Source organism: Mustela erminea, chromosome 16 (genome assembly GCF_009829155.1).
Source record: "Mustela erminea isolate mMusErm1 chromosome 16, mMusErm1.Pri, whole genome shotgun sequence".
NCBI lineage: Eukaryota > Metazoa > Chordata > Mammalia > Carnivora > Mustelidae > Mustela > Mustela erminea.
The window spans coordinates 13257740-13273159 of NC_045629.1; the positions used below are offsets into that span (position 1 = coordinate 13257740).

The 15420-nt window shown below is 36.8% G+C and overlaps 1 protein-coding gene across 2 annotated transcripts in view; it reads left to right on the top strand.

Moving 5' to 3' along the window:
- RAB2A (RAB2A, member RAS oncogene family) overlaps positions 1-15420 on the top strand; it is an 89149-nt gene that overhangs the window by 40349 nt on the left and 33380 nt on the right. For both annotated transcript variants that reach the window (XM_032315557.1, XM_032315558.1), the window contains exons 4-5: positions 8613-8695; positions 9102-9194. In XM_032315557.1, the coding sequence (XP_032171448.1) occupies positions 8613-8695; positions 9102-9194 (176 nt within the window). The remainder of the gene's footprint in view (positions 1-8612; positions 8696-9101; positions 9195-15420) is intronic.

Below are 15420 nucleotides of genomic sequence, written 5' to 3' on the forward strand. Positions count from 1 at the left end.
TGTTGAGTGTTAGTGAACATATCTGAACAAATGCTTGGGCTATGGGGTCCAAACGGAAATGCACTGGAAACTGTGCTTTTAAGAAAATAAAGCGCCATTGCATGGAGCGCCTAGGTGACTCAGTGGGTTAAGCCTCTGCTTTTGGCTCAGGTCATGATCTCAGGGTCCTGGGATGGAAACCTGCATTGGGCTCTCTGCTCAGCAGGGAGCCTGCTTCCTCCTCTCTCTCTGCTTGCTGTTCTGCCTACTTGTGATCTCTCTCTGTCAAATAAATAGATAAAAATCTTTAAAAAAAAAAAAAGTGCCATAGCAAAGGACATGTATGAGATAAAATATAAATGTAAATACTATAGAGTCACTTGATCTGACAGTTTGTTAATTTTAAAAGTTTGATATAAAAGTTTGAGGGACTCCTGGGTGGCTCAGTTGGTGAAGCATCTGCCTTCGGCTCAGATCATGATCCCAGGGTCCTCGGATTGAGCCCCACATCAGGCTCTCTGCTTGGCTGGGATCCTGCTTCTCCCTCTCTCTCTGCCACAATCTCTCACTCTTTGTCAAATAAATTTTTTTTAAGAAAAAATATAAAGTTTGATTTAGTCCCAGCCACTTGAAGCCACCTTGCTTCTCTTACTTAATATTCGTTGAGTGCCTGTTCTGTGTCATGCCTTATAGCTTTTAGTAAGTTTGTCATCTGACCACAGAACAGGATTTGAGTGACTATTTTCTTTATCCTCCCAACTTAAATGCATAAAAGAGAAGTTACCTTACTGTATACAATGGATGCTGTAAGGTAGTGGTTCTCAAACTTTTTGGTCTCAGAATCCCTTTCTTTTTCCTTTTAAAAATTAATGAGGACCCTAAGAGCCTTCGCTTATGAGCCTTATAGCTATCAGTATTTACCATGTTAGAACAAAACTGAAAAACTTATTTTAGAGAGGGGGAGGGGGGCAGGGGAAGAGGGAGAGTAAATCTCAAGTAGGCTCCTTTGCCCAGTGCAGATGTTTAAAGATGAGTGTAATAGGGGAGCCTGGCTGGCTTATTAGTGAAGCATCTGCCTTTGGCTCAGATCATGCATGACCCCAGGGTCCTGGGATCCAGTCCCTTGTCGAGCTCCCTGCTCAGCAGAGAGTCTGCCTTTCCCTCCCCCCTTCTCGTGCGTGCACATGTTCGCCCGTTCTCTCTCTCTCTCTCAAATGAAATCTTTTAAAAAAATAAGCATAATAAACTCATTATATGTTGGGATAAGCAAAGCAGTTTTTATGGGAATTGACTATGTTTTTCCAAAACAAAAAAATTGACTGTGTTTCCAAAACAAAACTTTATTTTTCTAGTGAGAAGAATGTCGTTTTGTTACATTTTGAAAAAATCTCTTCATTGTCTGCTTGATAGAAAACAGCTTGGATTCTCATATCTGTTTCTGCATTGAGTCTTTTTTTTTTTTTTTTTAAGATTTTATTTATTTATTTGACAGAGAGAGACACAGCAAGAGAGGGAACACAAGCTGGGGGAGTGGGAGAGGGAGAAGCAGGCTCCCTGCTGAGCAAGCAGGCCGATGGGAGTTGATCCCAGGACCCTGGGATCATGACCTGAGCCGATGGCAGATGCTTAACGACTGAGCTACCCAGGTGTCCTGCTTCTGCATTGAGTCTTATGTGTGTTGTTTAGTTGGAGTATATGAAGAAAATGCAATTCCACATAACTAGGTAGTTGGGAAACAGAAGACCTCATCTACCCTTAAGAAGACAGGGACCCTGGGGGTCCTGGGGAATCACACTTTGAGAACCACTGCCATAGGTCAATAAGACTTAATTCTTCACAGATCCCCAGTTGAGAAAGATCAAACAAGGTCACCTGTTATGACAAAGAGCATGTTCTCTAAACTAGTAAATGAAATATAAAATATGAGGAATTTTATCATTATATACCCATGTTTTATTCTGTTTTTTTTCCTCTTGTCACTCAGTCTTGGTTTCTTACCTGTCACCCATAATAGTTACTAAGGGAAGCAGCCTTGGAGAATACAGTCTCACAGACTGGATTCTCAGGAAAACCAAGCAAGTTTCTTCAGGCTGTCATGAGACCTAGGTTTCCTGATACGTATCCCATAATTGTCCCCCAAATGGAAAACCGTGAATCTCTATTTTGCGCTGTTCCAGAGTTATACAGTGTTCTTAGGTTCTTGTGGTTTCTTAGCTCTGCTTTTGAAGTGGAGACTTAGGCTTTTACTGTTTCTTAGGCCCCTCCTACGCCCACCCCAAGCGTGTAGTGTCTCATTACCTTTTTTGATATATATTCTCTTAGGCAACATGATTTCAGAACTGCATGGAAAAGAGAAAAATGAAATATGCAAAGTCCCTTCCTTCCTAGAGATTTAAAAATTAAAGCTCTCCAGCCAAAAAAAAAAAAAAGTATTTTCTACTTTTGTATTAAGAGAGTTTATTCCTTTTTCAGAACTGATTGTTGTGCATAAGCTAGGTTGCTTTCTTAGCCAGGGAACTCATGCAGCACAGTGTGCTGTGAACCAGCCTACCTGCTATTCTGTAATAAACATGTTTATCATACCTTATACTGTGCATGAATACTTGTTTTGCTTGAAGTACTTTACCCCCTTTTTGCATTGAAGACCAACTCAGATGTCACCTGTTGTGGAGCCTTTCTGACACCCATGGGATAACTGATTCCCCCCTCAGTATTTTATGCATATTTCTGTTAAGAGCTCTTATCCTATTGTTACAGTAGTTGTTTACCCTTCTCCGAATAATCATGAGGGAAAGTACCATATGTATCCTACTCAGCTTTGTGCTTTAGATTAATAGATGATTGACTGATACAATGTTTGGTGAATTTTCTTGAATGAATGAGTAAAGCGTCTCATTCTAAGCAGTTTGTAGGATCATTGGATTTGTTCAGGAGATAGCATTACTAAAGTACATAGTTCCAAAGGGAAGGTTGATACTGTAATGAAAATTATGTGAAATTAGAGGCACAAACCACTTCATTGTAGTTTATTCTAGTGTATTCAGTCGTTCTTCTGTCCTTAAGGTATTTTCTTAAATAATCCCCTGCCCTCCAATTTTTTTTTTTTTAATTTCTTTTCAGCGTAACAGTATTCATTGTTTTTGCACCACACCCAGTGCTCCATGCAATACGTGCCCTCCATAATAACCATCACCTGGATCCCCCCCGCCCCGCCCTCCAATTTTTGAAACTTGAACGAGTCATTCATTTCCCAGTTGTTTAGTTTGTGGGTTAACTAGTCCTGCCTTTTTTTTCCCCTTAGCTTATGGGTTGATTATTTTGTACTGCGGTGATCTTTCAGAAGAGATCTGTAGTAATTACTTATTTTGTACTTGTATGAAAGGGAAATAGAAACAAGCAAACAAAACCCTTGTTCATACTTCCTCTGTAGAGGCAGAGGAACAGCTTCTCTGTATCTAAAAGAGAGAGACTGGTACCTTTGAAGACATCATAACTCCCAAAAAAGAATTCTGGGGCTTCCACATGAAGGGTGCTGGGAACACAATAGCCTCTTTCAGATGAAAGAATGGAAAAGGAAAGAATGTTCAAGCAATTCTGTTAACTTACTACTTTTGACAGTTGCTTCTTGAGTCTCGCCTTAGAGGTTTGCTTGGTTTTCTTCTTTTCACCTAACTTCTAAAAGTCTTTAATAGATGTTATCACACACATAAAGGTTCATTCCACACTTAGTTTTATATTCGAATGGAACATTGTTTCCTGTATCATCAAATGTCTATACTTTTGGATAGGAAACTACATTTTTAGTAGCACGGATCATGTCTGTTCCTGGCCCAGGACATTTACAAAACCATCCTACTATCCTTTAGGCAAAAATTTGCCAAATATTAGTATTTGTTTTATCAGCCTTAAATGATTTTTCCCCCAGTGAATAAGTCCCAGTATCTTAGGATATTTGTCATCCTTTGCATATCCACTTCTGTTCACAAAAAATAAAAATAAGGAATTTTCCTTGCGAAATTTCCATATCCTCCATCCAACATCTTTGCTTTGAAAATAGTTGCCAGAGATCTCCCTTAGAGGCTTTGTTGCAAGCAGAGGTAACTGTATCCTTTGGCTCTCTGTAAATTTCTTTCGTCAGAAGTCAGATGAGTGATATTCTTAGTCTCTGTGTGAGTCAAAGAAGAAAACACATTGCACCCAGTTCTTACTCCTTGGCTAATGGAAGGAGGGTGTAAGAAGTCCATTCTCACTCTTAGACTCTTAGACTCTCATCCAGCCTTTACCCACCAGTTTTTCTTACTCCTCTTACTCCTTACTCCTCTTACTTCTTACTCCTCTTTTTGTTTTGTTTATTTGTTTGTTTTTGTCAAATTTTCAGTTACCTTCCCAGTATATCCAAATAAATTTTACTCTCTCGGCCTATATATTTATAGTGTGAATGTTCTAAGTCCCATGTTTCTGCCCAACTTCCCTCAAAACATTTTAGATTTACCAGTATTTTCCCTCTCAAATATGACATTGGAACTGCATTAAAAAAACACTCATGTGCTTCCTACATGCTCAAAGTACCTTTTCAGCCAATCACAGGCATTTTTTTGGCCCTTTATAAAATGTGTCCATTTATACCCAACTTCTTACCCCAAAGAATGGGTGTTTTTATATGTCAGTGGGGTGGTAAGGATGGATGACCAGAATTCAGTGGGACCAGGGAAAGGGACTAGAACCAACCACCAGGCCACAGTTCTACCTCTTCCACTCCTCTCCGCTCCCATCCCCACAAGCCAAGGAGTAGAGAAGCTTTGTCTTCTGCGGCAGCTGTTCGTCATCCCTCTCTTAAACAACTACAGGGACAGGAATCTCTCAAACATTCCATTCTACACTATTATTTACTTCCCACCTGTGTATAAGATGGGAAGTAAATATAAGCCATTTCTTACATGGCAGTGTTAAAAGAATCTGAAATCCTCTTTTTCATGGTAAATATGCTTAGTTTTTTAAAAAAAATTTACATCTTTGTTCTTTCTAGATATTTACAATCCTGTTTCTCTTCACAGAAGGATCTACTTTTGTTCCTTTGGAGACTCCCTTAGAAAGCCTAGACTTAAGTAGTCCAGGTTGACTTTTTCTCTGTGCTTGCTGTGGTGGACACAGGCTAAAAATCAATCTGATTTTTACTAATGTTCTTGTCTTCCAAACCAAAGTCTTGTTCATATGTGTAGATTTCAGTATCTTTTTTCTGAATCTTTATATTGTGAGGGCCAGGAAGAACAATCATGGGGATTTTTTTTAAGTTGAATCTTGAGTAAAGTACCTGAGATTTCATCCTTGGGCACTGGACAACTTATTTGGCTACGTAGAAATCCTTTTATCCTTTTGGTTCTTGGCTGGGTTCTTTATAGCTGGAATTGTTAGATAAATCATTAGCAGTGAAAGTAGAGGTATTACCATAATACTGATTCTCACAGATCTTAATTTTCTAACTTTATTGGCCCTTTGGGATCAGTCATGATAACATAATGTGAATACCTACTGTGCATACTTCAGTGGCTATTTAACAGTTTGAGTATAGTTAAAGAAGCCATAGTTCAAAACTGAACTGGGCACGGTTTGTTTCCAGACTATCAATACCATTAACAGAGAGACTAGGCCAATGTGTGGGGTATCTTTCTTACCAGGCAGGTCTCAAGAATTCAAAACTATTCTGAATATTGATCTTTGCTTATTATAAAGTAATCATAGATTTTAGGATGCATGGTTATGTTCATAGACCTCACTTGGAATGTTTGGATTTTTTTTAGCTTGAGTTTTTAATTTGTAATGGTAGGCAAAAGCAGATTGAATGGATTCAGTATAAAGTGATCCATTATATACAGCATTTCCATATTATAACATGTTCCTGGTAAAACAATACAAGAGGAATGAGAGTGGTGTGTAGGCATATGCTATTTTCCTTTTTAAAAATCTATTCTCCCGGGATGCCTGGGTAGCTCAGTCGGTTAAGCATCTGCCTTCAGCTCAGGTCATGATTCCAGGGTCCTGGAATTGAGTCCCGCATCTCTCTCCTTGCTCAGCAGAGAGCCCACTTCTCCCTCTGTTTGCTGCTCCCCCTGCTTGTGCTCACTTGTTAATAATGTCTCTCTCTGACAAATAAAATATTAAAATTAATTAATTAATAATAGACTGTTTTTCACTGTTTTTTTAATCTGAGCTATAAACACTATAGTTTTAAATCTTATAGTGGTCTTTTTCTGGACAGTATTCATTTTAACTCCTCCCATAGAATGCCCCTGCAAGATTGTTTTAAAGGACTTTTGCCTTTTCTCAATATTTAGAGCAATAAACCTGATTACAAACTAAAGAAAAAATTACCTTTTTTGTATTATTACCCAGACTCCTTCATTGGTGTATATATAATTCACAGTGAAATAAATCTCTTAAAAATGTAGTCCTACTTGGGGGGCGTGGGTGTGCTATGGTAAGTGCTGTGAAGTGTGTAAACCTGGCAATTCACAGGTCTGTACCCCTGGGGCTAAAAATACCTTATATGTTTATAAAAAAAAATTAAATTTTAAAAAATGTATTCCTAAGTTTTCCTGTGCTAAGCAGTTGAAAAATAAATTCTCATAATGCATAATGCTTATGTTTTGAACTTGGATTTATTCAAAAACTTTTTTGGAAAGCTACATCTCAGTAAATTATGGTAAAATAATTTTAGTGAAATTTCATGCTTCTAACTAGTATCATCTAATGTTTTAACCTCACACTATGAAATGAGTTGATTATTTGTATAGTTCTTTTATGTGATGGCTTTCTCAGTAATTTAGTTTAGCATTAGGCACTATTTGAAGTGGCAGAATTGTTTGCAGGGTACCAAGAGAGGGCCTAATCTTTAGTTTCCACATAAGAAAAGTTATTTTTACTGACTCTTAGCATGTTAGGATTTACTGATATCCACTTATTTAGGTGGGATGGAGTAATGACCCATTTTGTGCGCTTGATTAGGACATTAGGATTCATTCTTTCATTGGAAAGGCTTTCTCTGCATGCCTGCTGTGTGCCAGGCCCAGTGCTAGGTGCTGGGGATGGGGGATATGGGAGGGAGGGAGTATATTGTGAGGGCCAGGAAGAACAAGAAGTTAATGTGGAGTGTTAGAAGAAGGTGGAACTTGAGTTGTCTTTGTGAATTCTGAGGGTTGGAAGGGCTTAGTAGTTAACTGAAAGGTCAAAGCTCAGCATAAAAACATGAATATTTTCCAGGTTAGTAGATTTTGAATGCAAAAATTGTGAAAACTGGCTTTGTGTTTATTTAATTTACATACTTTTTAAAAAAATTTTATTTATTGGGGTGCCCCCGTGGCTCAGTTGTTAAGCATCTGCCTTCGGCTCAGGTTGTGATCCCAGAGACCTGGGATCGAGTCCCACATCGGGCTCTCTGCTCAGTGGGAATCCTCCCTCTTCCACTCCCTCTGCTTGTATTCCCTCTCTCACTGTCTCCCTCTCTGTCAAATAAATAAATAAAATCTTTAAAAGAAAAAAAAAAGATTTTATTTATCTGAGAGAGTAAGAGAAAAAGAGAGAAGGAGTAGGGGGAGGGGCAGAAGCAGGACCCCTCCCCCCCACTGAACAGGGAACCCCATGTGGGACTCGATCCCATGACCCTGAGATCATGACCTGAGCTGAAGGCAGATGCTTAGCCTGCTGAGCCACCCAGATGCCCCCCCATACTTATTTTTTCTCAAAAGTAGAAAAGTGAGTAAAAATGCAGAAGTGTTTTTGGTAAGAACCGTCTCAATTTTAAACTCAGAGGCAATATGTATATCCTTCACCAGCCTTCTTAAAAAACAGAACATTAGTGCCACTAGTAAAAGAAAGAAATTAACTAATTTTGCATAATCTCTGAAGTCTGTTTTCACAAGTGGATATAAAGATGACTTCTACATCCTGTTGCTGTTTGACAAGCATTATATATCACATACAGAGGAAGTTGATTAAGTGTGCAGAAAAAATTATATAAATTAAATTCAGAGCCATTTTCTGTTTTTCATAATAAAATGATTGCTCAAAGAATTCCATCTGATGACTGTTGAAAGCTCACTGCAGTTTATGATATAACTGATAAAATCTGCATCCTTGGCCTTCCAACAACCTTTACACCAGCAGATGGTGGGCGTAAAGATGTCATTCATCATTTATTTACAATGGACTTTATTTATTCTAGTGTCAACAGCTGCCCCAGGGAGTGGGTTATTGAATTCAAATGTGAGGCTCTGGGTTATTTGCTTCCTTTCAAATTTGTCTTCAGAGCTTAGTTGCTAGGAGTCCATTCTGTGTTCTAATAATGATTCATGTATTGTGAAGCCATTCAGTAAATTGGGTTGTCAGGGATTGCCAAAAAAGGTTTAGAGGTCTTGTTGTTTGGGGGGGGGGGGGCGGGGGCGGGGGCGGGGGGGGGCATGTGTGTCTGGTTGACTTTGAGCAATAGTGGTATTTTGTGACTTTTTCCTGAGACTGGTGAAGTTAACTTTTCTTTTACACACTCATTCCCTACCTGCCCATATTCTGTATATGAATAAAAAGAAAATATAGATGACAGTTTATTAAAGAAAGCTCCCAACCTTTTTCTTTCCTGACAGGCAGGGCAAGAGTCCTTTCGTTCCATCACAAGGTCATACTACAGAGGTGCCGCAGGGGCTTTGCTAGTGTATGATATTACAAGGTGAGAACTTGGAAATGTATCTGTTCATTTGGTCAGTGCAGAGACTTTCTCTAAATAAACATGATTGCCAGTTATAAAAGTATGGTTTTGCCTTTATTCCCTGGCTGTTTGACTTTAAAACTTGTGTCTTTAATTAAATTTAAATTTACTACAGAGATCTACAATGAAATTATTTTCTTATATAAATAAGCATCCCCAAGTTAATCAATTTGATAATATAGTTTATACATTGGAATTTTCCAAAGCGAAGTTACATTTAATTTCCAGATATTGTACTTGAGATCTGTTTCTCATTACATAAGTGGATATGGCTAAAAATAGTTACCTTATGGAATGTATACAGTTCATTGTACACTACTAGGGGAAACACTTTGAAAATAGTAATCAAATTTTCTTCTATATTTAGGAGAGATACATTCAACCACTTGACAACCTGGTTAGAGGATGCCCGCCAGCATTCCAATTCCAACATGGTCATTATGCTTATTGGAAATAAAAGGTAAAAAGACTAATTTAAATCTTTTTTGCATTAATGATGAAAACTATGGATAGCTGTTTATGCAATAATTGATTTTCCTACATATTTGTCCAAATGTACGTTATTGGTTTCTTAAATTATAAAATTTTGAAAATCCCAGGATGTTTCTTTTGGTTTTTAAAATACAGTTAATAAGCTTTAGCATTGGAAATCATTATCGTCATCATCATCATTATTATTAAAAGAAATAGTTTGTGTTGGAAGGTAAACTTGAAAGAATAATTTGAAGGAAGTTTATCTAGTAGTTGAAAGAAAACCCACTGATGTATTTGGGGGATGAGTCACTGTTAAATATTATCCAAATTATTTTAAATACTTCACAGTAGAAATAGGTGTGCAGAACTCAAAGGAGTATTTTTTCTCTTTTATGACTTAATGTGCATTACGAATTTGTGCAATACATCTCTTGGGTTTATTTACACTTAAAGTTCTGAAACACTTTTAATATTGTTCAGTAGATACCATATTAGTACTTTTAAGCTTATTTCTAAGCTTTTGTATTAGTGTCATCCTAATTTTTTTTTTTTAATCTTATTTCATTTTATAACTCTAGGGAGCATTATTTGCAATGAATGCCCTTGTGCTCTACATTTAAAATAATAGTACATGAGAAAACAGTTTTTTGGACATAGTTTCTCTAAAGTTTGAAGTAAGAAAGTTTTCACAATTTTGTTTGAAAATTACAGTGGCAACAAATAAAATGTTCATACTTTCAAATGTTCATACTTACATCTTACCAGTGTCGTCTTTTTGTCTGAAAGATGGTGAGTAGGTTCTTGCTGATGACTTAAAATTGGTTGTTGCCCATGAGAAACTTCTAATCCCTGTATGAAAAAGAAAAACATAGTATTTACAAAGGTGTTTTCTACTACAGAATGAAGTGATAATTACATGATGTGATAGAGGTGCTCGCCAAGGCCTGTGGTTGTAGTCATATTGTGTTATATAAATGTACACCTTAAACTTAAGTGTTATGTGTCAGTTATATCGCAATAAAAAATAATCCCTGGGGCACTGGGTGGTTCGTTTGGTTAAGCTTCTATCTTCGGTTCAGATCATGATCCCAGGGTCCTAGGATCGAGTGCTGCATTGGGTTCCCTGCTCAGTGGAGAACCCACTTCTCCCTCCCCTTCCCCTCCTCCCCCTAGCTCATGGTCGCTCACTTGCTCTCGCTCTCTCTCCCCCTCAAATAAATAAATAAAATATTTAAAAATAAATAAATAATTCCTCAATAATTTTTAAGGAAGTATTTTTTTCACAGCTAGTTTATCCCCCAACTCTAAGCTGTAGTTACTTACCATGGTCTTCCTAAACTTCCTATGTGAGATGACTACTTTCTTAACTGTAGAGTCCTTTAGTGAAAAAAAAAAAACAAAACCCTAAATAAATGGAGGGATATACTATATTCACTGATTGGAAAACTAAGTATTTTTAAGATGGCAGGTCTTCCCAAATTGACCTAAAGATTCATTGCGATCCCAGTCAAAATTCTTTAGGCTTATTTCAAGATTTATTATAAGGTATTGTAATCAGTTTTGTCTGGTTTTGGCATAGATAGATGTAAATCAGTGGAACAGAGTAAGATGCCCAGAAGTATATTCATACACGCATACACACGTCAAGTTAATTTTTTGACAAAGGTGCCAAGGCAGTTCAGTTGGGAAAGGATAATATTTCTTCAAATGGTGCTAGAACAGTTGAGTAGCCATGTATCCAAAAATGAATCTTGACCCTTACCTCACACTATATACAGAAGTTAACTTGAAGTGGATCATAAACCTAAATGTAAGAGATAAAAATGTTTAAAAATTCTAGAAGAAAACAATTTTAGTGACTGTGGTTTTGTCAAACATTTTTTCTTTTTTTCTTTCCTTTCAGATTTTATTTAAATTCAAGTTAGTTAACGTACAGTGTAGTATTAGTTACAGTGGTAGAATTTAGTGATTCATCACTTGCATATAACGTGCAGTGCTCATTACAGGTGTTCTCCTTAATGCCCATCACCCAGTTACCCCATCCCCCTACCCACCTCCTGTCCCAGCTCCCTCAGTTCCTTATATTTAAGAGTCCCTTCTGGCTTGCCTCCCTCCCTGTTTTTATCTTAACTTTATTTTTTCTTTCCTTCCTGTATGTTCATCTGTTTCGTTTTCTTAATTTCCACGTGAGTGAAATCAAATGGTATTTGTCTTTGACTTATTTCACTTACCATAATGCTCTAATTCCATCCATGTTGTTGCAAATGGCAAGATTTCATTCTTTTTGATGGCTGAGAAATATTTTAGTATATATTTTTATATATTCATAGAATTTTTATAATTTTTATTTTTCTATGATTTATATAGTTTTGTATTATAAAATTATAATATATAATTATATATATATATATCTTCTTTATCCATTCATCCATCTATGGACGTCTGGTCTCTTTCCATATTTTGGCTTATTGTGGACCTTGCTGCTATAAACATTTGGGTGCGTGTGCCCCTTTGAATCACTGTTTGTATCCTTTGGATAAATATCTAGCAGTATAATTGCTGGGTAATAGGGTAGTTCTGTTTTCAACTTTTTGAGGAACCTCCATACTGTTTTCCAGAGTGACTGCATCACTTTGCATTCCCACTAACATTGTGAGAGGGTTCCTCCTTCTCTGCATCCTCGCCAACGTCCATTATTTTCTGAGTTGCTAATTTTAGCCATTCTGACCGGTGTGAGGTAGTATTTCACTGTGGGGTTTTGTTTTTCTTTTTTTTTTTTTTTTAGATTCTCTTTATTTATTTAAGATAGAGAGGACACGGGAAAGGGCAGAGGGAGAGGGAGAAGCAGACCGCCTGCTGAGCAGGGAGCCGGACTCCGGGCTTGATCCTAGGACCCTGAGACCATGACCTGAGCCAAAGACAGACAATTAACTGACTGAGCCACCTAGGCACCCCCTCATTGTGGTTTTAATTTGTATTTCCCTGATGATGAGTGATGTTGAGCATTATTTCATGTCTGTTAGCCATTTTTGTATGTCTTCCTTTCAGAAATGTCTGTTCATGTCTTTCCCCATTTTGTAACTGGATTATGTATTTTCTGAGTATTAAGTGGTTAATTTCTTCATAGATTATAGATACTAGCCCTTTATCTGATACATTACAAATATCTCCTCTCATTCCATTGGTTGCCTTTTAGTTTTGTTGATTTGTCAAACATTTTTTAAATGGGACAGAAAAAAGGCGTAAAAGAGAGAAAACCAACTATATATTTGACTCTTGAACAACACACAGTCCAAAATTTGCATTTGATTACCAAAAACTTAACTGCTAATAGGCTACTGTTGACTAGAAGCCTTACTGAGAGCAAATAGTTGATTAACACATATTTTGTATTTATATGTCTTATATATTGTACTCTTACCATAAAGTAAGCTAGGGAAAAGAAAATGTTATTAAGAACATCATAAGGGAGAAAAATACATTTGCAGTACCATACAGTAATGGGGGCAAAGCAAAGTGAGAGAGTGAGTCTTAAGCAGGCTCCACACCCAGTATGGAACCTTATGCAGGGCTCAGTCTCACAACCTGGAGATCATGACTTGAGCCGAAATCAAAGAGTCAGACACTTAACCAACTGGCCATAAAGGCACTCCCCTGTACAATACTGTATTTATTGAAAAAAATTCACATGTAAATGGACCCTTGCAGTTAAAATCTATGTTGTTTAAGGTTCAAATTCAACCAAATTAAAAACTTTTGCTTTAAAAAAAAAAAAGTTTCAAAAATGAAAGGGAAGCTACAGACTAGGAGAAAATATTACAACATAAAACCTATATCCAACAAAATGTTTGTTTCTAGAAATATATGAAGAATTGTTACAATTCATTAATAAAAAGATAACCCAGTTTTTTTTTAATGTGCAAAAGAAAAAGTGTGCAGCACTTTACTAAAGAAGATATGTATTGTTGGCAAGTAAACACATAAAAAATACTTAACACCACTAATCATGAAGGAAATGCAGATTAAAACCTCAGTGATGGGGCTTCTGGGTGGCTCATTTGGTTACACATCTGCCTTTGGCTCAGGTCATGATCCTGGAGTCCCTGGATGGAGCACCTCATCGGTCTCCCTGCTCAGCAGGGTGTCTGCTTCTTCCTCTCCTGCCTGTCCCCCACTCATGTTCTCTCTCTCTCTCTCCCCCAAATAAATAAAAATCTTAAAAAAAAATAAAATCCCTATGATGTACATACAATTATGTACTCCTTAAAATAGCTAAAATTAAAAAGATTAACATACTGAGTGTTGGCAAGGATGTAGAACTGAAATCCTTATACTGCTTTTGGGAGTGTAAAATGATAACAACTACACTGCAAGATGTAAACATACATCTAACATACTGCCTGCACATTCCATTCCTAGATATTTATCCATAGGGCCACACAAAGAATTATACACACACACACTACCAGCTTTATTTGTAATAGCCCCAAAGTGGGAAACAACCCATATTACAAATAATAAGCGAATGGGTAAGTTGTGATATAGTTATGCAGTGGAATACCACTCAGCAATAAAGAATGAGCTATTGGTATGTGCAACAAAGTAGATGAATCTCAAAATAATTATGCAGAGTGCAAAAACCCAGACAAAAATGAAGACATATCATGTGATTCCATTTATATAAAATCCTGGAAAATTCAAAAAGCAGATCGTTAGTTGCCTGGGGTAAAGTAGGAGGAAAGGATGGATTATAGTGTGGGGTGTGAGAAAACCTATGGGAGGTGAATGGCTTCATAGATAAACATGTCAAACTCATCATTTTATATTAAATGTGCAGTTTCTTTTATGTCAATTATACTGCAGTAAAGCTGGAAAAATAGATAGCAAATAGCATTTTACTGTATAGATTTAATTTTAGAAAGTTATTTTAATAGAAATCAAGGTTTGCTGTTTAAGAGAAGATATTTACTTATATGATATTTCAATTGGAAAAGGCCAATTATTGATTACTTCTTTGTAACTGGAAATATCTTTCATCTTGGCCTTTGCTCAAGGCTTTTCATGGTTATTCTTTCCTCATTTAAATTATTTCAACCTTTCAAGATTAAAGCTATTGTAGGGAAACTTTAGTCTTTGTGATATAGAAGCATTCATACACACAATGGAATACTATGCAGCCATCAAAAGAAATGAAATCTTGCCATTTGTGACGACATGGAAGGAACTAGAGGGTATCATGCTTAGCGAAATAAGTCAATCGGAGAAAGACAACTATCATATGATCTTCCTGATATGAGGAAGTTGAGATGCAACATGGGGGGTTAAAGGAGTAGGAGAAGAATAAATGAAACAAGATGGGATTGGGAGGGAGACAAACCATAAGTGGGTGTTGTGGACATTGGGGGAGGGTATGTGCTATGGTGAGTGCTGTGAAGTGTGTAAACCTGGCAATTCACAGACCTGTACCCCTGGGGATAAAAATACATTATATGTTTATAAAAAATTTAAAAATAAAAAAAAAAGAAGCATTCATACTACCATTCAGTAGTGATGTGTGAAATAATAAGAGGAGAATATTTGGAGAATAAAGAGAATTTTCATACTTTTAATTTTACTAGTGTTTTCTTTGGGTCTCAGACATGGTAGATGGCAACTTACTGATGGTTTAAAATTTTGTTCCTGCCCATGAGGAACTTATAGTCTAAATGTAAAAGGAAAAATCATATACAAGAGGTGTTTCTAATGATTGTAGGTTGGTGGCCTTTATAATTAAGAGTATAATAGCTATGGAAAGACATTTTAAGGGAAAACTAGGAGACGGGAACAAAGGATGTATGACATACAGAGAGTGAATGGGAATGAACAGAGATAAATGAGGTGATTATTATTAGATGAGGTGAATTGGGGTAGACATGGAAACAGGGAATAGGCGATTTTTGAATTAGATGCATTAAGCAGTAGGGAGCCAATGAAGGGATTTGAGGAGGGCAGTGACCTAGTCAGAGTGACAGATGACACAGATTTTTCTTAACTATGGCATTTTAAATTGGTTATACAAGAAATAGGGAGCAGGGTCCACAAAGATGAAAAATTCTTAATAGTCAAGGGTTATACTACAAACCCTCAACAAAAAGGGTGTGAATTAAGAGAATGATTTAGGAAAGAAGAGTAATTAACTAATGAAAACAGTTTAAATGTTTTATGATGTTTAT